The sequence below is a fragment of the Phascolarctos cinereus genome, unplaced genomic scaffold, assembly GCF_003287225.1.
Source record: "Phascolarctos cinereus isolate Bilbo 61053 unplaced genomic scaffold, phaCin_HiC Scaffold_5;HRSCAF=322, whole genome shotgun sequence".
NCBI lineage: Eukaryota > Metazoa > Chordata > Mammalia > Diprotodontia > Phascolarctidae > Phascolarctos > Phascolarctos cinereus.
Window position 1 is genome coordinate 239,159,814 of NW_027555958.1, and position 25,518 is coordinate 239,185,331.

General features: G+C 39.6%; 1 protein-coding gene across 2 annotated transcripts in view; it reads right to left on the minus strand.

The window, feature by feature from the left end:
* Positions 1-25,518, minus strand: part of TBC1D22B (TBC1 domain family member 22B) — a 116,697-nt gene that overhangs the window by 13,104 nt on the left and 78,075 nt on the right. For both annotated transcript variants that reach the window (XM_020999496.2, XM_078155394.1), the window contains 3 exons: positions 7,274-7,380; positions 4,246-4,321; positions 612-739 (listed from right to left, as the gene is read on the minus strand). In XM_020999496.2, the coding sequence (XP_020855155.1) occupies positions 612-739; positions 4,246-4,321; positions 7,274-7,380 (311 nt within the window). The remainder of the gene's footprint in view (positions 1-611; positions 740-4,245; positions 4,322-7,273; positions 7,381-25,518) is intronic.

Genomic DNA, 25,518 nt, shown 5'->3' on the forward strand with positions numbered 1-25,518 from the left:
CAGATTTAGATGGATAAACCAGCCGGTAGCTCAAATCTGCTACTTAACAAAAACATTCAATTTAACCTTAATTAACTGCCTATATGATGTTCTCAGGCACCATGTTTGGTTCTGGGGAGACAATTAAGATAAAAAAAAATCCTTGAACTCATGGAGTTTATAATCTAGTAGTGGGATGAGACATCTAATCGTGATACAAAGTATCACATAAGCACAAAACAAAGTATTACAAAGACTGGTAAATTAGGGAAGACTTCATGGAAGAGGTGGTATTTGAGTTGGAACCTAAAGGACAGATCAGAATTCAACAGGATGAGGGAGAAGGGGACATTCCGGTCACAGGAGAGAAAGTGCGAGCAAAAAGTGATGAAAGTGATAAGGGGAAGGGCACATTAAATGGTAGAGAGCAGTCCATATTGATCAAAAAGTGGAAGTCACAGAAAGGACGAGTGGCGTCAGCTCAGCAAAGGATCTGAACACCGGCCGACGGAGCCTGAACTTCTCGTCGGCAGGTACGGAAGGTTTAAGAGCAGAGGAGCGCCATGAAGCCCAAAGATAGAAGCTGCATCCTCAGCATGGCGCTGGGGGGAGGGCAGAGAATGTCTCTGTACCTGGTAGGTGTCCCACAGCCGAATGGTACATCGGAGGGGCAGCTCCCTCATAAGCAGATTATTCATCCAGCGAAAGGCAAACTGCAGATATTCAACCTCGTACCTCCTGAAGTGACTGTGTACCTGTTCTAAAACAAGAAAATGCTGTTGGGCTCAACAGTATAACCTACGGAATTGGGCCTGCTGAGGAATCTGACAGTTAGTTTGACAAACAGTTAATATTATGTACTAGGTGCTATATTCGACCCCAGAGCAGGAAGGGAACCAGTGTCATGTCTCAAGGAACTTACATTCTATCAGCAGAAATAACATTTACACATATAAGTAAATGGAAAATAGACATGAAGTGAATACAAAGTAACTTGAGGGGTATGCAGCACTAGCAGCAGAGAAAGATATCAAAGGCCTCGTGCAGGGAAGAGAATTTGAGCTAAGTTTTGAAGGAAACTTAGGTATTCTAGGAGGTGGAAGTGAGGAGGGTGGAGGACCCAGGCGTGAAGAGCAGCCCAAGAAAAGACATTGGGACAGGAGATGGATTGCTTTGTATGAGAAACAGTAAGTAAGCCAGTTTGGCTGGAATGAACTTTTCCTGAGAGGGAAAGCCTGGAAAGGCAGGCTGGAGCGAGATCACAGCAAATGGGGAGCCACTGCAACGTTTCTGAGTGGTAAACTGACGAGGTCGGACCTTTGCTTTAGGGAACGTCTGAGGCTGGACTGCAAAAGGAGAAAGGAAGAAGCATTTCTATGGTGCCCATTATGTGCCAGGTACCAAGCTAAGCACTTTACAGCCATCATCATTCGACCCTCACATAAATCCTGTAGGTGCTGTTATGATCCCCATTTTACAGTTGAGAAAACTGAGGCACACAGAAGTGACAAAAAGAGAGAGGCCTGAGGAAGGGAGAACAGTTAGGAACCTACTGCAGTAATCCAGGTGTGAGATAATGCAGGACTAAATGAGGCAGTGGCTGTGAATGGAGCATAGAGGATGTGGGAAACTCTGTACAAGTAGAATTGACCTGGTAAGTGAGGGAAAATGAAGAGTGGAGGATGAACGAGTTTTCATCCCAGCAGGAAAAGTAGCTCTTGTTTTCATTGCTTTTGTGGAGTTAGAGATGGACAGAAATCTTCCTTCCCCTCCATTCTACACCAATATTCTCCCTCCCAGCTACTTCACATCGACACAGCCCATGAAATAAATCTATCCTAAGTTGCTTATTCAGTAAGTGCAGAAATTTACCAGCTTCCCTCATGTGTTATAATTACCCTCCCCTCAGTATGGGTATCTCAATCGTAAAAATGGAAGACAAAAGTTTCAGTTGCCTGGTATAACTTGTTAACCCCCCTGGGTAAGTAATCAAGAAGTTGTTCCAAACTTCTGATACTAACAAAGAATTTCAGGGGGCTTCAGAGCTCATCTAATTTAATGTCAGATTTGGTGACGAATAACCTCTACAGCCTGCCTGACAGATGGTTAATGGTCCTCTGCCTAAATACTTCTAGTGAAGGGGAACTTATTCCTTCTTGAGACAGTTGGTTCCATTAATGGACACGTCTGTTATAGGAAAGGTCTTCTTTATGGTGAGTGGAAATGTGCCTCTTTACTTAACTTCTATCCCTTGGGGTTTTTAGATGGATAGAGCAATAAAGTTTGGCATTCTAAAGAAATATAGAATCTGTTTGATCCTTCCTTTTCTTTGCTATGGCCTTCAAATATTATTTAACAGCTATATTAAAAATCTTTGTCCTAAAACACTATTCTTCTGTTACCAAATTATCAATGCTAAAAACAAAAACTGACCACCCCATTTCAGTCAGGTCTCAGATATCCAGTGATGAAAGGTGGCCACACAGTGTTACCTGCCCTAAAGAATCCCTGGAACCAGCAGTTATGCAAAGGACGAGAGTTTTCTGAGTGTGCATTTAAGAGCCTGTATTAGGCACTTACGGGATAGAAAATATAATGATAATAACAACAATAATGTCAAAGTTAATATTTTTACAGTGTTTTAAGGTCTATGAAATATTTTACATATGGTATCTCATTTGATCTTCACAAAATTTCTCCCTACCCTTTTCCTGATGGTGCTAACAATATAATATGGGGGTCTTTAAACTATGGCTTTCTTCTTCAGAGTATATAACTGGGGTTGCCGAGAATAGTATCATCTTAGTGGCCAATTCCTATCACTTTGAATTATACAAAAGTTATGAATTAGGTTATCACATGATTCAATAGCTAAAATAGGCTTAATATAAAAAGCAATGGGAAACTAAGGAAGATTTCTAAGCAGGAGAATGATATGATATAACTACAACTTTGATTTTAATTTTTTTTAATTTTAATTTTTAAAATTTTTTTTTATTTTTTCCATATGCTTTTGAGTTGAAAATTTTCCTCCCTTTTCCTCCCCCCCACCGTCCCCAAGACGGCTCACAATCTGATATAGGCTTTACATTTACATACCCATTAAACATATTTTCACATTAGTGAAGTTGTAAGTAAAAATTAAAACCAATAGGAGGAACCATCAGAAAGATGAAACAAAACTCAACAGAAGGTAAAAATAAGTGATAGCGATTCGACTTCCATAGGTCTTTCTTTGGATGTGGACAGCATTTTCCATCCTGAGGCTTCTGGAGATGTCTTAGATTCTTGTAATGCTGACAAGGGTTCAGTTTAACAATCTTAGTCATTGTATAACGTGACTGTATAACTACAACTTTGGATGATACAACTTTGGAAAGATAATTCTACTCTGCTCAAGGTAATGACCAATGTAACTTCAGAGGACTGATGGGTAAAGCATGTTTCACTTCTCAAGAGAGAGGCAGTAGACTATAAACATATATATTTTTGGATATGGCCAATATATTGATTTGTTTTGCTTCATTTCACTTATCAGTTACATGGGAAGGTTCTACTGTGGGATGGGGAAAAGGAAGCCAGTAGAAAGTCAAGGTGATGAAATAAAGAAAAAAGCACCAATAATAAAAGAGTATGCTAGCTATTATGTGTTAACTGGCTTAAAGACATAGGTATGAAGTAGGGAGATCTGCTAGGACAAAGTTACAGCCATCTAGATATATAATTAATAATATGTAGACCAGAGTTATGGCTATGGAAGTGGATAGGAAGAAATATGTCTAAGAAATGTTGAAGGTTAAGAATTTTCAGGAATTCACAGAATGGTTTTTCCCTTTCCTTTTTTTTGGGGGGGGAGGTGGTTTACAAAGGGAGTCCTTCCCCTGATGATTTACGTTCTTGGGTTCATCAAATTATTGTTTTTGTTTGGTTTTTTGCTCGCTTCCATTTCTTGTTTACTGTCCTGTCATTGCAATGAAAGGTACAATCTGAGAGAGTTTGGGAACAATAAATGACTAATATAATGACAAAAGGTATCATTACATCATTTGAGAAATTTAGAAAAAAAAAGAATTTTAGGAGTTTGTAACAGAAAACAAGGAAAAGAGTCTGTCACGTCACCGACACTGTAAGCTCAGAGGGACAACAATAGGATAAGGGTTAATGGATAATTATTGATGATAATGGATAGATTGGGAAAGGGTGACAACCACAGGGAGACGTGGTGTTAAAGATGATTAGTTTGATGGAAAGGTCCTTTGGACCTACCATCAATCCGGCTGACCAGCTCTTCCAGTGCTTGGACTTTCTTCTGGATCCCTGGCTGGGCAAAGGTGTAGTTATCCTGCAATGACACAATTCGAGATTAAGAGAGGCCTTGGAACTGCTGGGCACAGCACTTCTCAAAACTGACCATGGAGATCATGGCACATATTGCCTTCCCACTCTAAGAGACGCCATTTAAATAAAACATGAGTTCAAATTTTCATCACCCCAAACCGTGCTACTAATGATCAATGGGAGTTTTCTTGGGAACAATGTAATCTGGAGCATTATTCACTGATACAGCTTAGGGCAAATAAAAGAAAGGAAAGGAAGCACCCACAAGGAAATATGTTAGCAACACAGCTTACGAAAGGAAAAAAGTTGGAGGAAAAGAAGGTTTGGGTTCATTGTAATGATTTGGAGGACTAAAAAGATAATCTATTTTAATATGTACACACCATGCTCATTCTCCCTTCTGTGCTTTTTTCTGATACTGATTCCCTCACCTCTCTTTCCATCTATTTATAACCTGCTTCATTCTTCACAGAACCATCAGAACTCAGAAAGTCAGAGCTGAAAAGTGTCTTACAGACCACCTAGTCCAACTCCTTAATTTTACAGTGGAAGAAATTCAAGACTTGGCTCACATCACTGTCAACATTCTATCACTATCACCACTAAATCAATAGGATTTCAGCATGAATCATCATACCATTCGATCATAAAGAATAGGTGTATTACAACGAATTTCTGTGACAGATAAAATTCTGGGCCCAAGCATCATTTTGGTATGGTATCAAACATTTAATACCAAGCTGTACTCCTATGTGCATCAACACTCTCAAAAAACTATCCTATACAGCACTAATAAAAGCATTATTCTGATCTAGGCATTTATTGACTGTGTGACCCTCTGCAGCTTGTCATCATGGATTATTAACTCTCTGCCAACAAACTAAGATTGCTTACTCATGGGATATTTTAGCAATAATTTTCATTAACTGTTTTTATTCCAGCTTTTATTTCTTGTTGAACATATACCCACAATGGGTCAGAATTAAGTCCTTTTTCCTACCTGAAGCCTTCCTGTGCTGCTCTAGCCCCCACTAACCTTCCTCTCCTCTGGAACTGCTAAAGTGCTTACAAATCTATGAGACACAACTTAATATACATATACACACAATGGGAGAGGAAGAGAGAGGGAGGATGGGTGAGTGTGGTCCTAAGATTTCATCACTGTACTCAGCTCTGACTGCTAAAGCTCCCTCCACCAATACAAATGAGCAGTCACACTGCATCTATAGTCTTTTTTTTAAAAAAAAATTATTTTTTATTTTTAGGCAATTGGGGTTAAGTGACCTGCTTAGGGTCACACAGCTAGTAAGTGTCAAGTGGTCGGTCTGAGGCCGGATTTAAGCTCAGGTCCTCCTGACTTCAGGGCCAGTGCTTGTATCTATAGCCTTAAAGAGCTGCCCAGAATACTGACAGATGAGCCCAGGTTATTCTGACCCAAAAGTTGGTTATTATCCGTTACATTGCTTCTTATCTAAACAGGAGATAGGAACTATACCTGGGATTTTATTGGTACAGGGAACTCCAGGTGGAGTTCTACTCCTTCTACCAATGCACCTTCTTTGTAACTCAGCCTTAGAGACCTGTCTAGAATACTGAGGGGTTAAATGACTTGCAGAGGGTCACACAGTCAATAAATGTTAGAAGTAGGACTTGAAACCATGTCTTCCTGGATGCTTTTCCTTTATTAAAATCCCATTTTTAAATCTTTTTTTTTTTAAAACAACTACTGCTCATCTATACTTACAATGGGGGCAGGAGTTATGATACTATTTTGTAACTAGAAAAACTAGGCCCTATGAGTGATATGAATATGACTACAAAGAAATTCAGTGCTGAAGCCAGCACTAGAATGAATGAACAAATGAATGAATGAAAAAAAAGTACATATTAAGTGCTTACTTCGTACTAAGCACTAGGGATATATATACAAAAGAAAGACCTCTCTGTCTTTAAGGAGGCAACACATACAGGGGAGTGGTAGCCAGGAAAGAGTATTCTGGTTTGAGATACTGGACAGACAGTAAGTGGATCTAAAAGACAGTCCAATGACATGCCTTTGATAATTTTGACCTGATTATAGAAAGACTTGGAAAGCAGGAGGGAAGGAAGGAAAACACCTACGGTGGCAGGGAGGAAGATGGCTAAAGTAAAGATGAGGACAAGTGGTCCCCCGCCTATCAGTGGAACTAATGGGTTTAGCACATCTTGGGCATGTTTTCTGGTGGTCTAATTTAGAGGGTAGATCAGTAGCAGCAACACCAAGGTAAAAGGCAGATTTTTTTCACTCCTAATCTCATTTTTCATTCAATGTGGTAGTGCAATTCACCTACTCTGTCACGGATAGCCACATTTATATGAAGAGGTGCTAGCGAGCCAAATATTCTAAAGCTGAGTCTTCAGCACTGATCTCATTATTGATCACGTCTTACTTCCTCTTTCATTTCCCACAATCTCTCTTCTTCTGTACAGCTTGATGGCAGAGGCCAATTCACCACTGGCAACTAAAGACCCGAGCTAAGAGTAGTTGGGTCAGCAACATTCAACAAAGAGTTTGATCCAGATGTTGGCTCAGGAATTGGGAAGGGACAAAAGCAGGCCTGAGTCTGGGTTATGTGCAAAAGACTGGTACCTAATGCGAAACAACCAACCTACAAAAGAGAAAAGGAAGGGGACTGGGCCTAAAAATGAGGCTGATGGCCTTAGTGAGACAGGACTGCCTTACGCTCTAATGTTAGAGGGCATCAGGACAGAAAAAAGCATGTGGAAATTTCCAATATCAAGTAAACTACTCCTAACCTTTCTTTCTGAAGTTGTTTTATTTTGATGAAAAGAGGAAGGGAGTAACAGGAGCTCTGCTGAAGTGGTGACCCTGAATGAAAAGGAAGGACATCCAGGAAGGACAGACTAGTAAGTAGCAGAGGTGTGTCATCCTGACTTGGACCCAGGGAAAGCTCACCTGTATCCCATCCAGCAGCTTACTCATGCACCAAAAACTGTCTGCTTCAATGCTTCGTAGAATATCTTGAGACAAGTTTGTCACATCAAAGTTCTCCACATCCTCTTCTGTAAAACAAAAGGTGAAGAGAGTCCAGAGGACTTATCTAAAAAATGGAGAGAGAGAGAGATAGAATCTAGTGTCTTCATTGGGGTCCTCAAGTACAGGGGAGAACCACACTAACCCACTAATTAAAATAAGATGGCTCACACCATTCCTCCCAAGGACACATATGGACAATATGACACTATAAGCCCATTCTCAGGCTGACCCTCTTTAACTTAGTGCATCTCTCCTTTTCTCTAAAAGATGCAGTATATTCAATTTTTGTCCTTGCTTATTTAAAAGGAAGAGTTTAAGTTAAAAAGTTTAAAAAGAAGACACTACAAATTTAATGTTGAGCAGATTACACCATAGTGTCCTGAATACATTCTGGAAAAATATTCATTTATTTCGAAGAGTGGCACAGAACTGTCACATGGTGGCAGTAGCTATGAAGAGAAAATCATTCTTTTCAGATTATCATTATTCAGAAATTTCCCTAATCTATACACAGCAACTTTGTCAGTCAGAGTAGATGATAGCAGTGTGACACTTGGTGTCATTAACCTAAATATTTTTAGATCCAAAGTCCACCTGACATAAATGGACCATACTACAAACAGGCAAAACATGCGTTATTTCATCTCCTTCTATCAAAATAGAGTCCAACCAATTCTAACTTAGAAAAATCTTATGGAGCTGCTTGAGGCACACAAAGGTTCAGTGACTTCCCCAGGGTCACACACATACTTGCTGACCGATACTCAGTAAGTAACAGGAGCAGGGTCTGAACCCTGTTTTCCTCACTCCAAGCTTAGCACTCAACTCACTATACTATACTACCTCATATTAGGCCAAATAAATTACCTATGATAACCCTTTAGCGTTAAAGGAAAGTTAATGACTATGCAGTCATTTCTCCCCATAATCTTAAGGCGTTATCTTCCTTGCTTGTCAGGAAGAAGCAGAAAGAGTGAGAAAGACTTCTCTTTCCTTACCCAGACTGACACCCTTTGGCATAGACTATGAAAAGCTTATTACAGGTAATATAGAAAAGTTTTTCAAAATCTTCAGGTTCTACTCCCTAGGTAGACTCATTCCTTAGACAATATAACAGACACTTAACTGTCTGTTGTTATTAAGTCATTTTTCAGTCGTGTTGGACTCTTTGTGACCCCATTGAGGTTTTCTTGGCAGAAATACTGGAGTGGTTTGCCATTTCCTTCTCCAGCTCATTGTACAGATGACGAACCTAAGGCAAACGAGGTTAAGTAACACAGGTAGTAAGTGTCTGAAGCCAGATTTGAAATTGGGAAGATGAGTCTTCCTGACTTCAGACCCAGCACTCTATCTACTGTGCCACCTATCTGGCCCATGTCTGTTGTATTTAAACTATTTAAATCCAGGCATTTAAATGTCTTTCTAATAAGGCAGTGGAATAAGTGGTCATACCTAAGTTCCACTCCCCTAAACTACCTCAGAACAACAGCAAATATAACAAATAAAGTAAAATGGTAAAAAAGAAAAAAAAAAGGAAAAGGAAAGATGCTTACAGGAAAATTAACAGAAAGAAAGGAAGAAATGAATAAGCAAAAAATAGCTGCCAAAACAATGAATAAATGTTATGTGGTATGAGAAAGCAGGGATAAGTCTGCAGCGAGAATGAACAAAATTACAATAACTAATTTGCCTCTAGAAGAGAGACTGAACTTATTGTAAGAACCTCTAATGTAATTTAGAATCACAACTGAGAGATAAAAAGGAAGATGGGGTACGTATAACATAAGAAATAAGATAGTTGAAGGAAGAATTGAGCAAGATGAACAAGAGAACTGACAAAAGATGGTGAAAAAAATCAATAATATAAAAGTGGTTCAAAAAGAAAGAAAAATTACAGGGATGAAAGAAGAAACAATAGCACTAGATACCATAACCTAAAAAATTATACAAGAAAACTTCCTAGAAATATTAAGAACTGAGAACAAAGGGCAAAAAATTTACAGAATCCATAGGTTGCTGACAAAGAGGAGCATAAAATTTGACTCTGAGAAATGTAGTTGACAACTTCCAGGGCTTCACAGCCAAGTGAGTCTTTCAAGCAGTTTTCATATCAATAAGCACCATCAAATGACAAAAATCTATGGAATGAGGACAAGAAATCAAAGAGGGTGAAAAGAGATGTACTGTAAGAAAAAACAGCCTGCACTCCAAGATTAATTATCCTGTAAAACTGAGCATACTCTATTACAGGAAAAGATGGATCTTCATGAGGTCAGAGACTTTAATTCTTTCCAGAACTGGGCAGGGCCTCTGATATACACACGGAACAAACAAATGAAATATAAACTAGATAATCTAGAACCGAATGCAATAAGAAGTAAAGGATGATTTAATTTTAACATGTTATAAGGAAATTATTATTCAACTGTAGCTTTTAAGTCACAACTAATATCAATCAAGACACTTAAACTTCTACTCTGTGTAAAATCATTGGGGAAAAAAAAGGCTAAGATTTTAAAGGCCAGATTCCCTGAAAAGAGAACATAATGCACTAGATCTGCTAGAGATCTGATGGGAACGAGTAGAAAGAACTATAAAATAATATTTCTTTAAATTAGATACTCTAAATGAAGGTTAATAAAACAAAGAGATGGAGTGGGGGGTAGAGGAGTAGGATGATTCCTAAACCAAACTCTTATCTGGGATACAGCCAGGGAAGGGTGATTTTTTTAAAAAGAAGATTCTATCAATAAAAGTAAAGTCCTGGAACCTATCCTTGGTATGAACGAGGGAAAGAAGGAGAGGACTGTTTAAGACTGGACTGTTATAAGGTAAGATAAGCTTCAATTGTTTTGGTGAGGGCAGGAGTGATAGACAGATGAATGTATCATGACTAATACTGAACAGTTAAAATAGGAAGTTATGATGCCTTAGTTGTATAGCAAAATCAGATCAACAACTATACCCTGAAATGTCAATGGGCTGAATCCACTAATAAAAAGGAAGCAAACTGCAGAATGTATTGGAAAACAAAACCCTATTACTTGCAGCTTATAAAAAAACACATCTAAAACAGAGAGTCAGTATTTCAGCTCTAAGCTACAAGTCTAGCACTCTGCGTACCACGTGTTCCCTAACGATCCTTAAACAAAAGTAAAAGATGATATTATAAAAAATAAAAGATAAATGGAACTGAACGTTTTAAAATTAAACAAAAAGTGGGTCTGGGGCAATATTAACACAACTTCGGCTAATTTTATCAATGAAAGAGAACACTAAACCTAACAAAAAATGAAGAGGGGAGATTCACAACAGAAGAAATTAAGAAATTATTAGAAACTACAACACTGAACATAATAAAATACGATGCCACTTATGGCAAAAACAAAAACAAAAAACCCTGGAAATCTAAAGGAAATGGATGATTATCTACAATAATGGACAATATTAAAAGTTTTTTAAAAAGAAAAAGATAACCTAGTTATTTTTAAAAGAGAAACTGAGGAAGTCATTGCATTCCCACAAAAAACCCTCTAGTTACAAATGAATTTACAACTGAATTCTATTAAACACTTTAAAAATAAACAATCTCAGCAGCACATACTGGCTCTGTGACTTGTTTCCTATAGAAAGTATTTAAGGTTAGTCCATGCATATTCGTTATAAGGTCTCTGTTTTCTCCCCCCCCTTTCTTTATGGGGATGGAGGATGACAGAGGGGAGAGGGAGAAAAAATGATTAGTCATTTAAAATAATTAATTTTAAGAAGCTTTTTTTTTTAATTGAAGAAGAAGACACTCTCTACTAACTTCTTTCAATGAGGCAAGTATGATCCTGGTTTCCAAATCAGAAAGGATAAAAGAGAGAAGGAACTGTACTAATCAACACTGATGAAAAAAATTGGCAAAAAATTATATTAATACACAAAAAAATTAGTTGCCACTAAGTTGGACTAAGTTGAATGAAAAGATACTTCATGAACAGAAAAACAATTAGCATAAGAAATATAAATAAAGCCATATTTACATCAATAGATAGATTAAAGTACTCTGCTAACATACAGCATTCATTTTCACTTAAAATATGCTAAAAGGATAGAAATCAAAGGGACTTAAAAATTATCAAAACCATTTATTATAAGGTAAGAGTCAGCATTATACTAGAAGCTTTTCTAATAAGATCAGAAGTGAAGCAAGGCTACTCATGGTTACCATTATCATTTGATAAAGTATTTTAAATGCTAGCTATGGTAATAAAATAAGAAAAATTAAGGGAATAAACAGTGACAAAGGAAGGAACAATTATTCCTATTTGCTAACATATTCTGGTTTACTTGGAAAATATTAGAGAATCAACTAAAAATTGAGACAATAATTTTTGTAAAGTCATTGAATTCTGTTTGCTCCATTCTATTTTTCAGGGAGTCCACTACTTGGGTAAAGTTTTCTACTTTCTTTCCTAAGCTATTTATTATCCTTCTAGTTTCCCCCCTTATCTCTTCTTTCATTTTTTTTTAACCTTTTGCTTCCTTTCTTCAGATACCTTTATAGCTCCTGTGGTCAAACCATTTTCTTCCTCTGAAGTACGGATGTCAGTTGTTGTAAAGTTACTCTCTTGTTCTGGATTTACCTTTTTGGCATTTCAACCTGTAATATTTTCTCCCATTTTGTTTGGTATTTTATTCTGTTTATTCATATTTCTAGTTTCAGTTTTTGTTTTAGATATTTGAGCTAATGCCAGACTCTGCCCCTTCCAACACTCTTGGATGGGGTGGTCAAGTCTTGTATCCAAATTCTGGGACTCCTGCTATTGGCTTCCACTTTTCTGGATGTATCAATACATAAAGCACTGTGGATTCTGGGTCCCCAGACCATGCCCAATCTGAATGCTGAAGGGTTCAGCGGGTTCATACTTGACAATAAAAGCTGTTGCCTCACAGGGTTGTTGTGAGAATCAAATGACAATATTTGTAAAGCACTTAGCACAGTTCCTGGCACATAGCAGGCACTTAATAAATGGTTCCTTCCTTCTCTCTCCGTGGTTCTCTCCTCCATCTATCCCTCCTTCTCTCCCTTCAAGTATTCTTCAATCATGTGACACTAGCCTCCTTGATGTTCTTTGAACAAGACACTCCTCCCATCTCCATGCATTTTCAGTGGGCATTCCCCTTGTCTCCTCATCTTTAGGAAGCCTCCTTTAAGTCCCAGCTAAAATTTCACTTTCTATAGGAAGCCTTTCTTTGCTTTTTTTAAAAAAATCTTTTATACCGTGTTTTTATTTTAGATTTTAAAAAATTATTTTTAAATTTTCAACATTCACTTTTATAAGATTTTGAGTTCTAAATTTTCCCCCCTCCCTCCATGTAATCTGATAAAGGCTACACATGTACAATCATATTAAACATATTTATAGGAAGCCTTTCTTGACCCTCCTTAATTCTAGTGCCTTTCTTTTGTTATCTACAATTAATCCTGTACGTGTACACACACACACACACACACACAGTAACTGAGATGCACCCAAGCCACTATAAAACAGACTAGTTCTCACAAATATGGGAGGTGAGCTCAGTTCTCTAAACATCATTAGTACTAGATATATCTTATTCTTAATCTTATGAATTTTAAAGTTCCTTACAGGTCTAAATCTTGTGATCCTTTAACCCTGAAGACACTAAGAAGGAACCCTACATCTGATCAAATAGGCAGCAGTGCTAGAAAACTCCTATTCACAGGGAGGTCTCTGGTCAGATGCCTGGGCTCAGAGCCAGAAGTGTTGCTTGGCACCACTCAGAAGCAAAGTAGGTCAACTCATTCAGATCACTTACAATGCCTAGTATAGGCCGTGATGTCTTTGGTGAAAGCTGCACCTGCCCCAAAGAAAACAAAAAACCTTATATCCTTTTTCCTTTGCAACTCTCCTTCATGGTTTCCCATAAATCTTCCACTGAAGATTTAACCACCTGGCTAAAGGCCTTACCATGTTAGGTATTACTTGGTTAAAAATACATATACCTATCCTATTTTCTACTATTTTCTACTACTCCTCTTCTTGGAAGGTCAAATGTATCTCTGTTGACATATAACGGTAAAAGTAAATAATACGTGGTTGTGCAAAAGGCTAAATAGAGATCTTACAGACTTCCAAATATAGTTAAGCATGATTCAGGGCAACTTCTCCTCCTCTGGTCAACCCTCTGCACTGTCTGTCTCCCAGGGTTGAAACGCATGCCCTTTTCACTACCATGGCTTAGGATCCTTAGCTTCTTTCATTCAAGGTTCATTTAGGTGCTAACCCTACTTGAAAATTTTCCTAATTCCCTTAGTTGTTAAACCCCTTTCTCTACTCAAATGATACAATATTTACTTCTCTGTGTAAAGGTTAAAAGACCTTTATGCCCATTGCCACCGCTTCCTCTGCTCTCACTTGCTTCTTAATGCTCTAGAAACTGGCTTCGATCTCATTACTCAATTGAATCTGCTCTTTCCAAGGTGTCAGTCTTCATTCTTCTTGACCTCTCTGCAGCATTAGACACTGCTGAACATTCTTTCCTCTTGGGGTCTTTGTGATGCTGCTCTCTTAGTTCTCCTACCAGTCTGTTTCTACTCAGGTTCCTTTGCTGGGTCAGCATCCATGTCACACCGCCTGACTAGGGATGTTCCTCAAGGATATGTTCCCTGGGCACTCTTCTCTTCACACACTATACTTCCACTTGTTTACCTCATCAACTCCCATGGATTCAATTACCACCTCTATGGAGATGACTCCCAACTCTAGTTTCTCACCTATGCTGTAGAATGGTATCATGAATTGGCTCACAGACATTTCTAACTTGATGTCCCATAAGCACCTCAAACTCGATGCAGTCAAAACAGAACTTGTTCTCTTTTCTCTCAAACCCAACTCCCTCCAAATGTTTCTTTTTCTGTTGACAGCATGACCATCTTTTCAGGCAACCAGGTAGTCAACCTTGGTGTTATTCTTAGCTTCTCAGTCTCACTCATCTGCATCTGTTGCATCTGTCCCCATCTCTACTCACACAGGTACTACCCAGTTAAACCTGGACTACTGCAACAGTACAATTTGTTTCTCTGCCTCAGGTCTCCCCACATTCCAATCCATCTTTCATATCCAGTCGTCAAAATGATTTTCCTGAAGGGTAAGTCAGACCATGTTGCCCCTCGTTCCTATTCAATAAACTCTAGAGTCAAATATAAAATCCTCCATGTGGCATTTTAAAAAGCTCTTAACAACCTTGACCTTTCCTTTGTTTCTAGTCTACTCACACATTCTTCTCCTTTACACTCTCTACAAGCCTACCTGCTATTATTTATCCCTGGTTTCCCTTAAGACTCAACTTCTGCATGAGATCTTTCCTGGTCCCACCACTCTCTAATGCCTTCCCCTCCACCAAGGTTATCTGGTATTTGATCTGTATATGTTTTATCTCTAGAAGTATCTCTGAAAACAGCTGCACAAAAACCCCTGAAGCGTGGGACAATACATTCTCCACACTAGAAGAGAACCCTACCTTAACAAAGAGTTTAAAAGTCAAATAATTGGCTGGGAACATTAGCAAACAGCGCAAAAAAAAAAGTCAGACCACAGAATCTTACTTTCGCGACAAAGAAGAGCAAAACATATAACCAGAAGAAGACAACAAAGTCAAAGTTCCTACATCCAAAGCCTCCAAGAAAAATATGAATCAGTCCCAGGCCATGGAAGAGCTCAAAAAGGATTTTGAGAAGCAAGTTAAAAGTAGAGGAAAAACTGGGAAGAGAAATGAGAGTGATGCAAGAAAATAATGGAAAACAAGTCAACAGCTTGCTAAAAGAGACCCAAAAAAATACTGAAGAAAATACCACCTTAAAAAATAGCCTAACCCAAATGACAAAAGACGTCCAAAAAGCCAATGAAAAGAATGCCTTAAAAAGCCAGAATTGGACAAATGGAAAAGGAAGTCCAAAAGCTCACTGAAGAAACTACTTCCTTAAAAATTAGAATGGAGCAAATACATGTGTTTTATCAACACCTATATATTTACACCTTGTTTCCCTCACTAGATGTAAGCTTCCTTGAGGGCAGGAACTGTTACTATTTTGTCTTTGTATCCCCAGAATTTAGCACTGTGCCTGGCACAGAGCAAGCATTAACAAAGCTTGCTGACTGCTCACACCTCCATAGTAAAATGTAAGCTGGAAGGTAGACCCTGCTACCTAGCACAGAACCTTGCATAGAGAAGAAAGTGCTTAACAAATATTTGTTGAACTGACTCCAATTCCCAAACATACATTTAATGGGGACATGATCTCCCAGGAATCAGATGTCAAAGTTCTGCCTTTCAACTCCTTGGCCTTAAGTGGGAAGAAGCTGAAGAATATGTATAGAAAGCTGTGTTTGTCAAGTTCTGATGTTTTTTCAGAGCCCAAGTCATTGACTAACAGAAGAGTGTCATTGAGAGACCACTCCTGGTAGGCAGAAGCTCCAGTCCCCACTCCCTGACTGTGCAGTGAAAGTGGGACCAAGCAAGGCTCCCCGAATTTGGTTCAAGGTAGCCCTGCTTTTTTTTGCACACCTGTTCTATGGTTAGGCTGTACTGTTCAGCACTCAGGCCCTCTCTCTCACAAGCAAATGCTGACTTGCCAGCATGCTATACTGCAAGAAGGGAGGGCATTGTTCCATTCTTCTGCCTGTAGGCAGGAAGGGAGACTGAGAATTCACACAGTCAACTCAGAAAAACATCAGGAAAACTGGAGACTTTGTGAAACTGAGTGCTCTGGCAAATAACAACAGGGAAAAAAGGACCAAAAGCTCTCTGAAGTGGTTCATTCAGCAAAAACAATCTGTTTAGAAGGATCATTAGAAGTCCCACAAGAAGAGTCAGGCTATTCCATACATGACTGAAGCCAAAACGGGAAGAAAGTATGCCAACAACCACCCCCTCAAATGAAGGCTAACGCTATCTGGCTGCCATTATAGCCCAGGGCAGCCAGGATGGAGTTATGAGCAAACTGGCAGAAACCCAGAGTCAGGGAGGCTTCCTGCCTCTCATGCCTGCTTTACGAATTCAGGTTTTTCCTCAAACAAGGAAACTATAGCAGCCCGACCCACTCTGGGGTTGATATGGGCATGCCATTTCTAGCTAATCAACTTTACTCAGGAAAATGAATTCTAGGCCTAAAATCTATACAGTTCCAAACAGGTTCTTCTAGGTATAGGTCTGACTATAATATGGCTCCTACTCAATAAATGCTAGTAGATCCCTGTTCCTCCCAGGATCAAATACAAAATCCTCTGTTTTTTATAGTCCTTCACAATCTTTACCTTTTACCTTTCCAGTCTTTATACTTTACTTCTCTCTGGGTACCCTACGATCCAGTTACACTGGCCTGCTTGCTGCTATTCACACATGGTACCCCACTTCCAAAACTGGCACATGGGTACTGGCTGTATCCCATTTGCCTGAAAGGCTTGTTCTCCTCATCTATGACTCCTGGCTTCCTTCAAGACTCAAATACCACCTTCTTCAAGTGGCCTTTTCAGGTCTCCACCCTACCTCCATCTCTCTGAAATCATCTCCTGTTTATACTAAATTTATCTTGGATATACTTAGTTACTTGCATGGGGTTTCCTCCATTAGAATGTGAGCTCCTTGAGGGCAGGGACTGTCTTTGCCCTTTATATTCCCAGTGCTTATTAGCACAGTATCTGGCAAACAGAATGATTATTACTGATTAATTTTTAACTCTCTCATACATTTGCTTATTATTGTTATAATTATTTGCATACATCATATCTTCCTCCTACACTAAATTCCATGAGGGCAGAGACTGTGCTTTTAAACTTTGTATCTCACCCACATGATATACACACACACACACACACACACACACACACGTATATATATAAGCAGATGCTTATATACATACACATATCCTAGGCTTGAAAGGTATGAGATGTCAGTTTCTGTAGTTCTCCAAATTATAAATTCTTCTTTGGTCATACAAAGGAACTCTGTATACTACCTGACTGAGAAAAAAGTAGGTTGACTCTATTTTCTTGCTATCAATCATGCTGCCTACCTTCTGTGATGGTGGGATGCTAAACAGTAGGTGCTATGCCCCCCAAGCTTCCCCCAGGCTCTACTATCATCAAGGTATCGGCTTTACATAGCTGAGCTCAACATCCTGGCTGAGATCATTGATCAGCTGAGATAGCAGTAGCATTTTCTGACAGATATATCTCCCATCCTTAAGACTGTTTTGCCTATGCAGATCGGCACAGGTGACAGCTCAGAGAAAGGGCTGGAGTCTAAAATGCTAGGCTGGGAGATAAGGAATTCAGTTATCAATCCATTTGCCCAGTCTCTCTAAACCAATCAATTAATCAATAATCATTCATTAAGTGCTTACTATGGACCAGGCACTATGCTAAGTACTAGGGATACAAAAAGGGGCAAAAGACAGTTCTTGCCCTTAAGAAGCTTACAATCTAGTGGAGGAGACAACATGCAAACAAATATATGCAAAACACGTGTCATACAAGATAAATAGGAAATAAGTAAGAGAAGGAAGGCACTGAAATGAAGAGGAGTTGGAGAACGCTTCTTGTAGAAGGTGGGATTTTACCTGGTGGGAGGTCAGTCATCACAGCAGAAGAGGAAAAGCATTTCAGGCATGGGGGTATCTGGAGAGAATGCCAAGAGATGGATTATTTTATCCATGGAATAGTCTGGAGGCCAATGTCACTGGCTCAAAGAATACATTTCTGGGAGCAAGGTGTAAGAAGGGTGGAAAGGTAGGAAGGGGCTAGGTTAAGAAGGGCTTTGAATGCCCAAAAAAGCACTTTGTATTTGCTTCTGGAAGCAATAGGGAGCCAATGGAGTTTACTGAGTAGTACTGAGTTGACTCAGTAGGATCTGTACTGAGTACAGATCCATGCTTCAGGAAAATCACTTAAAATAGCTAAATAGAGGATGGATTGGAGCGGGGAGAGACCTGAGGCAGGAGGACCTACCTGCAGGCTATTGCAATGGTCTAAGAGTGATGGCAGCCTCAGAGAAAAGAAGGGGGCATGTAAGAGATATGCTGCAAAGGTGAAAGGCCTTGGCAACAGCCTGAATCTGGGTGGTGGTGGTGGTGAGAGACAGTGAGAAGCCAAGAATGACTCCTAGGTTATGAGCCTGAGGGCTGGGAGGAGGGTATTGCCCTCTACCGCAACAGGGAAGGTAGTAGGGGGAGGGTTTAGGGAGAAAGATTATGAGTTTAAGATGCCTAGTGAATATCCAGTTAGAGATTTCTGAAAGGCAGTTGGAAAAGTGAGACTGGAGGCTAGCAGAGAATGTGACAGGATAAATAGATCTTAGAATCACTGGCATAGAGATGATAATTAAATCCATGAGAACTGCTGAGATTACCAAGTGAAATTGTAAAGAGGGAGAAGAGGGCCCAGGATTTCTGTCCTATAGTTAGAGGATGTGATCTGGAAGATTGAGCAAAGGAGAAAGAGAAGGGGTGGTCAGATAGGTAGGAGGAAAACCAGAAAAAAGTGGTGTCCTGAAAACCTAGAGAGAAGAGAATATATGGAAAGGAGGGTGATCAACAGAGTGAAAGGCAGCAGAGAGGTAAAGGAGAATGACTGAGAGATCATTGGCAATGGTGGAAAGAAGAGTTTTGGTGCAACAATTAAAGTCAGAAGCCAGATTGTGAGGCGTTAAGAAGAGAATGAAAGGAGAGGAAATGCAGGTACCTGTTGTAAGTGCTTTTTGGGAGGAATTTAGCTACAAAGGGCAGAAGAAGTTAGCAGGAATGGAAGGATCAAGTGAGGGTTTGTTTTTAGGATGGGGAAACATGGGAGGCAGTAGAAATTGAGCTAGTACAGAGGGAAAGAATGAAAATAAGGCAGAGTAGGGATGGCAGAGGGGGCAATATATGTTGGAGGAGATGAGATGGAATGGGATCACTTGAACAAGTAGACAGGTTAGCCCTGGCAAGTAAAACCACTTCATCATGTGAGATGGGTTGAAAAAGGAGACAGTATCAGAAGTTGTCTGAGTGATGAGAGATGAGGAAGAGGCGAGAAGAGGGAGTTCACAGTGAATGGCCTCATTTTTTTCTGTAAAATATGAGGCAAGGTTCTCAGCTGAGAGGGTTGGGGGGGGAAGGGGAGCCAAGGGAAGTTTGAGGAAGGATAAAAAGGTTTGGAAGAGCTGCTGAGGAGTGTGGGATAGTGAGTTGATAAGGGAGGTTTAGCAAGATTAGCTAGCAGCAGAGAGGGCCCAGTTGAGGTTATGTAGCATAAATCTGTAGTGGACTCAGTCAGAACAGCTGTGTGATTTTCTCCACCTTTGTTCAGCAGCGCAAGCATAGCAGCAAAGACAATGGAATGGTGAATGCAATCTAAGGTTGAGGCTTGGCAGGATGCAATCAGTAATATAATAAGGGAGCTAGGAATTCAAGACAGGAGAACAATGTAGAGTTGAACTGGTTCACCAAAGGGTCAAGATGGGGAAAATAAGAAAGAGTGGCTAGTGTAGGAGAAATAGCCTGGGAGAGAACTGAGGGGTCAAGGGACTGGAGGTTATGGTACAGATGAACAGTAGGGTTATGTAAATGAAAGGTAGGGTTATGTAAATGAAGGCAGAGGGAGAGGTGAAAAGCCAATGGATTATGGTTGGGTAAGGAGATTTCAGAATTCCTGAACACAGAGGTGGTACATGTGTAGCTGATGACAAGATTGAAAGTATGACCATCTTTGCATATGGCTGAAGTAGAGTGGAGGGATAGCCCATGGGAACTTAGTAGGTTGAGGAACTGAATGGTTAGTGTATTTGAAAGAAAGTCATGTTGAAAGTTCCCCAGTATAAGTGCAGGAGTTGGCAAGGAGAGAAAAATTATAAGCTAGGCATCGAACGTATTGAGGATGGAAGGGGAGTTACCTGGGGGTTTGTAGACAACAGCTATCAGGATTTTGACAGGGTTGTAGATATGAATAGCATGAATGTCAAAGGAAGAAAGGTTACTGAGTCATGGAGGAAGGAGGAGAACCTGGAAGTGGCAACGGGGAGCAAAAAGTATTTCACCTCCCCTATCTCAACCAGCGAGCCAAGGAGAATGAGTGAAGGTGCGGCCAGGGAGACTGAGTTATCAGGGGAAAGCCAGGTTTCAGTAAGAGCTAGCAGATGGAAGGAGTGGGAGAGGAAAAGACTTAAGATGAAGGAGAGCTTTTTGGCTAGAGAGCAGACATTCCGGAGGCCACAGTGGAAGGACTGAGTGTAGTTAGGAAGTAACCTTGGGGTAGAAGGGTTGAGGGGGAAGGGAATGAGGAATTGAGTAGAGGGGTGTGGAGTGGGGTTTGTTTGGATGATGACCGACAGGGGTTTAGAGCCGTGAGGACGTGAAGGATAAAAAAACCAAGAGTGAGAAGGATCATCACTGAGTCAACGGTGCCACTCCTCTACCATCAAAGAACAAATGTAGCAATAAACCAATAACACTTAAAGGACTCATTCTCTTGATACCAGCTAGTAACATAAACACCATTATTAATATGTGCTTATTTGGTGTTCTATTTGCTGGACTATAAATCTGTCTAGGAAAAGGCCTACATTCTCTATATAATATATTAATTATCAATATATTATGTGAACATAGTTCTTTGAAGGAATAAAACAAGCATCTGTGCCTCTTTCCAAAATTACTTGTCATTAAGGATATAACCATTACTTAATGAGGATACTCTAGTTTATTCATCTATTTACCATTAACACAGTATTTTCACATACGTTATTCTAATTAATCTTCGCAACTGCCAATTGTACTCAGGAAGGCAAAACAGTTATTATTCTCATTTTATAGATAAGTAAACAATTAAAAGGAATTAAGTGATTTGCCTAAAGTTACACACATGATAAATAATACATGATAATAATGATAATGCTATTGCTAATGATAATACATGACAAAGCTGCTGTTCTTTAAGTGAGTTTAACAAGCTAAACATCAAACGAAATGATATGTGAAGTATTTTGTAAATGTAAAAAGCTATCTATGTAAATGTGAGTTATTGAACTGATAACAATATAAAACTGAAAAAAAAGAATAAAAATTCAATGAGAAAATATTAATTCACTTCAACAAATGTAATAAAACAAAAGTAATACCAGTTTTAACATTCATTTGGTCATATGATATAGCCCAATAATGACTCAGAAGCCATGATAGTCTTTCTGGCAAAACATCCCATATTAGAAGTCAAAATCAAAAAAGGTTAACACCAACTATTTATTTTGTTCTCATAGTAAGTCTGATAATAATTTACACAAGCTGATCCTGAGCAGAGCAGAGCACTGGGTACTGGGGAAGACACAGAATTTAGATAAGATACTTTTTGCCTTCAAAAACCTTACAATCAAGGAGGGGAAATCAGCCAAAAGAGAGGTTGTGGCAAGCTCAACAGACTTGAGAGACAAGAAACTAAGGCTCAAATTTGGCCTCTGATTCTAGTTATGCCAACGCCCAAAGGGCTATAAAACTGTACATACCCTTTGATCCGGCAATAGCACTACTAGGTCTGTATCCCAAAGAGATCATAAAAAAGGGAAAAGGACCCATATGCACAAAAATATTTATAGCAGCTCTTTTTGTGATGGCAAAGAACTAGAAATTGTGGGGATGCCCATCAACTGGGGAATGGCTCTTCTCAGCCATGCAAGTGATCTAAGATATCTCCAGAAGTCTCACGATGGAAAATGCTATCCACACCCAGAGAAAGAACTATGCAATCTGAATACAGATTTTTCTCTTTTTTTCCCTTTCTTGTGGTTTTTCTGTTTTGTTCTTATTCTTCTTTCACAACATGACTAATGTGGAAATAAGTTTAATAAGATTGTACATATACAGCCTATATCAAATTGCATGCTGTCTTGGGGAGGAGGGAGAGGAAGAAGGGTGAAAGATTTAGAACTCAAAATCTTATAAAAGTGAATGTTGAAAACTAAAAATAAATATATAAATTTTTTTAAATGATTCTAGTTATATAACCCTGGGCAAATCATTTCTCCTGGCTGAGCCTGGTTTTTCAGCTGTAAAATGAAGAGAAAAAAATTTATACTATCTCTTATGGTGAGCATTTAACCTTAAAGCACTATGTGACTGTAATATGAAATACTAAATACATGCATTAGAGAGGTATGAAACATGAGTCTTGAGGGGAAAGGTCACTAAAATCCAACCAGCAATGGAGAAGTTACTCTAAAAAAGAGCATAAAGGGGAAAAAATCGATCAATGATAATAGATGGGCAGAATTGCTTCTATTTCAGGCTTGGAGAATTAAGTTTGGCTAATTCCACAGGGCAGTATGATACTGTGTTTTGGAGCCCTCTAGTGGCCAGTCCTAGTAAGGACAGTTTCTCAGCTGAATTACAATCCACAACGATTGATACAGTAATAGTATATGACAAAGAGAAGTCAATCTACTTGGGTCCTTCAAGAAAAATGCTTTTCCTAAGGTGCAAGAGATACATCACTGCCATTCTCCAAAGGAGAAAAGACTGCAGCCAACAGTGCAGGGGGAGGCAGAACTGGGAGGAAGGTGTTTAACTGCTGTCATTATAGTAACCACACAGAGGAAAAAGGTTCTAAGTTAATAACCCGTGATTTTCTACACACATACTTCTATAAAGTGTCATCAAGTGTCACAAGGGTGACAAACCCAGCTCATGCTGGAGAGGAGCTTTATAATAGGACGTCATGTCTTTACTCTGGGCTGTAGGTGCCCTCATTTTATAAATGAGGGATTGAACTATATGACCTTCAAAGTTCTCTCCAGCTCTATGATTTTATGTTATCCTTGCAAATTGTTGTGTATGATTTTGTTAACTGACTGACACACACAAAATTATCTGTCACTATAAGCAACCTGCATGATGGGTTGGTTTGTCTGGTTGGCACGCACACTCGGACTCTCAGAATTCCGAAGAAGCCTTACACGAATACCTGACTCCTTTGCCTGGATGAAGAAGTCATTAAAGAGAACAGAGCCAGATTTGGTGCCTACCTTTATTAAATATATGTTGATCGATGGTTACAATATGAAGGACACATTTATTGAACAACCACTGTGTTATCAGATACTACTGATGGTGAAATTTACCCATGTACGACTGTGGGGCTAAAAACAGAATAAGGTGACTGGCAGTCTTTTTTTGCATACAGACTGTCTTTTTAATTTGCAATTGCTAACTGCAGAGAGCCCACTTCAGACTCACTCCAAGCTTGAAGCATTTGCTCATAGGCTTTAATTGATACAGACCAGGCTGGTCTGTCTTTGGTTTCCCAGATGCTCACAATTACCTGCTGTCTCATATTAAGTTCCATTAGTAAGCATTTAAGTGAGCTAGTATGTGAGCATTTAAGTAAGCAATGCTCTGGGAATGCTCCAGGCTAGGAGGTCTAGACTCTGATTCTGGTCCTACCATTAAGAAACTGGATAACCTTGGCAAGTCACTTTCCCACTCTAGGCTTCAGGTTCCTCATCTATAGAATGAGGGGGTTCTAACTCTCACAACTATAAACCGATGTAAGACTGATCTCCAACTGGATAGTAATATGAAAAAATCAGATGAATCTGATATGAGAACACTGATTTAAAGGACAGCAGGTACCCCACCCCCACGAGGCAGACCAAATATGCCTTAATCTTATGAAATTGCATGCTCACATGACAAAATACTACACAGCCAATTAAGTCAGTGACCTCTTAAAAATATGACATCCCAGGATCACCCATTCATGTCAAAGTATTTTGCATATAATCTTACTGACTCTCCTCTGAAACAGCTGCATGTTTGTTTTTTTTCCCCATCATCAATAAGCATTTATAGAGAGCCTTCAGGGCAAAGACACAAACCTCCAGTTCATGAGGAGTTTCCAGTTTAACTGGGGAGATGAACATATACATTTTGCTAAAGTAGCATATTCATGAATGAGGAAGGCCCACTAGAGGAAGTGTGACTTGTTTTGCTCTTATAAAGAGGCCTTGCTCCTTCTCCTTTCTGAACCTTTTTTTTTTAATAGAAGTTTTAAAAAACAAGTCCATAGTGGTTTCCCCTCACTATACAGAAGACTACTACTACACTGGCTGTTCTAATGACTGCCATCTTACCAACCAGCATGTCCCTGAAGATGTCCAAAGCTGGACTAATAGCTCTTAAACATGTTTATCTGCTATGCTCTTTCCAGCTGGACTCCAAAGTTCTGGGTTTCTAGGGAGGCCTGGGTAAGTAAACCTGCCATGGAGGACCTTCTCATCAGGCTTCCAAGACCACCTACTGTTGCTGGCTGTTCTTGATTTTGAGGGGTAGTTGCTTTGGGAATACAAAGGGTCTGTGAGCACCACAACCAGCGGGCACAAATGCAACTGATTCATCAACATGTCACCGACAACTAGGTATGCTGCCACAGTTGGGGACGGGCTCGCGGCAGGGCAGGCAATGGGTAACTTTTCTCAGAACGCTACATGCTTCTAGCATTTAAGTCTCAGGTGAGTAGGGTCAATGTAAAGTGTTGTAGACGGGCCAGTGGAGGAAGACATTCTGAGAAACTGTTGGTATAGAATGAGAGTTAGGTGAAATTAGAGAGCAGAGGTCACTTTAAAGAAATGCCAGCTCCCTTTACATACAAATGACACTTTTTACACATTTCAATGAATGCCAGAAGTGGATGAGATGTTGGTGATTACCTGGCTGAACCCCCAGTTGACAGATTACTTCTCTAAGCATTAGACAAAATAACCCCTCAACTCCAGAGGTGCAGGACTTATATTATCTTGAGATGCCCCCTTCTCAATGGGTGTGATTTCCTTAGGAAACCAGAAGACTGGGGGTCTAGTATTGGCTCTACCACTGACAATGTGAGGTTGGCGAAGGACCCTTACTGCTCTGCTGATATGATATGCTGTCCTGGGGTAGGGGTCATCAAGCAGGTGCTGGAAGGCTGACCCTAGTTTTAGCTCTGAAAAGGGGAGTCATTTTGTCTCCTCGCTTAGTCAGGATCTGCACCTCTCAAGGTGCTACTGCCACAAAGCAAGCTTGGGTATCACTTGAGAGGAAAGGCAAGGAAAACAGGTAGAGTGGAGGTGGGAAGGACAGGGACACCCATAATGGC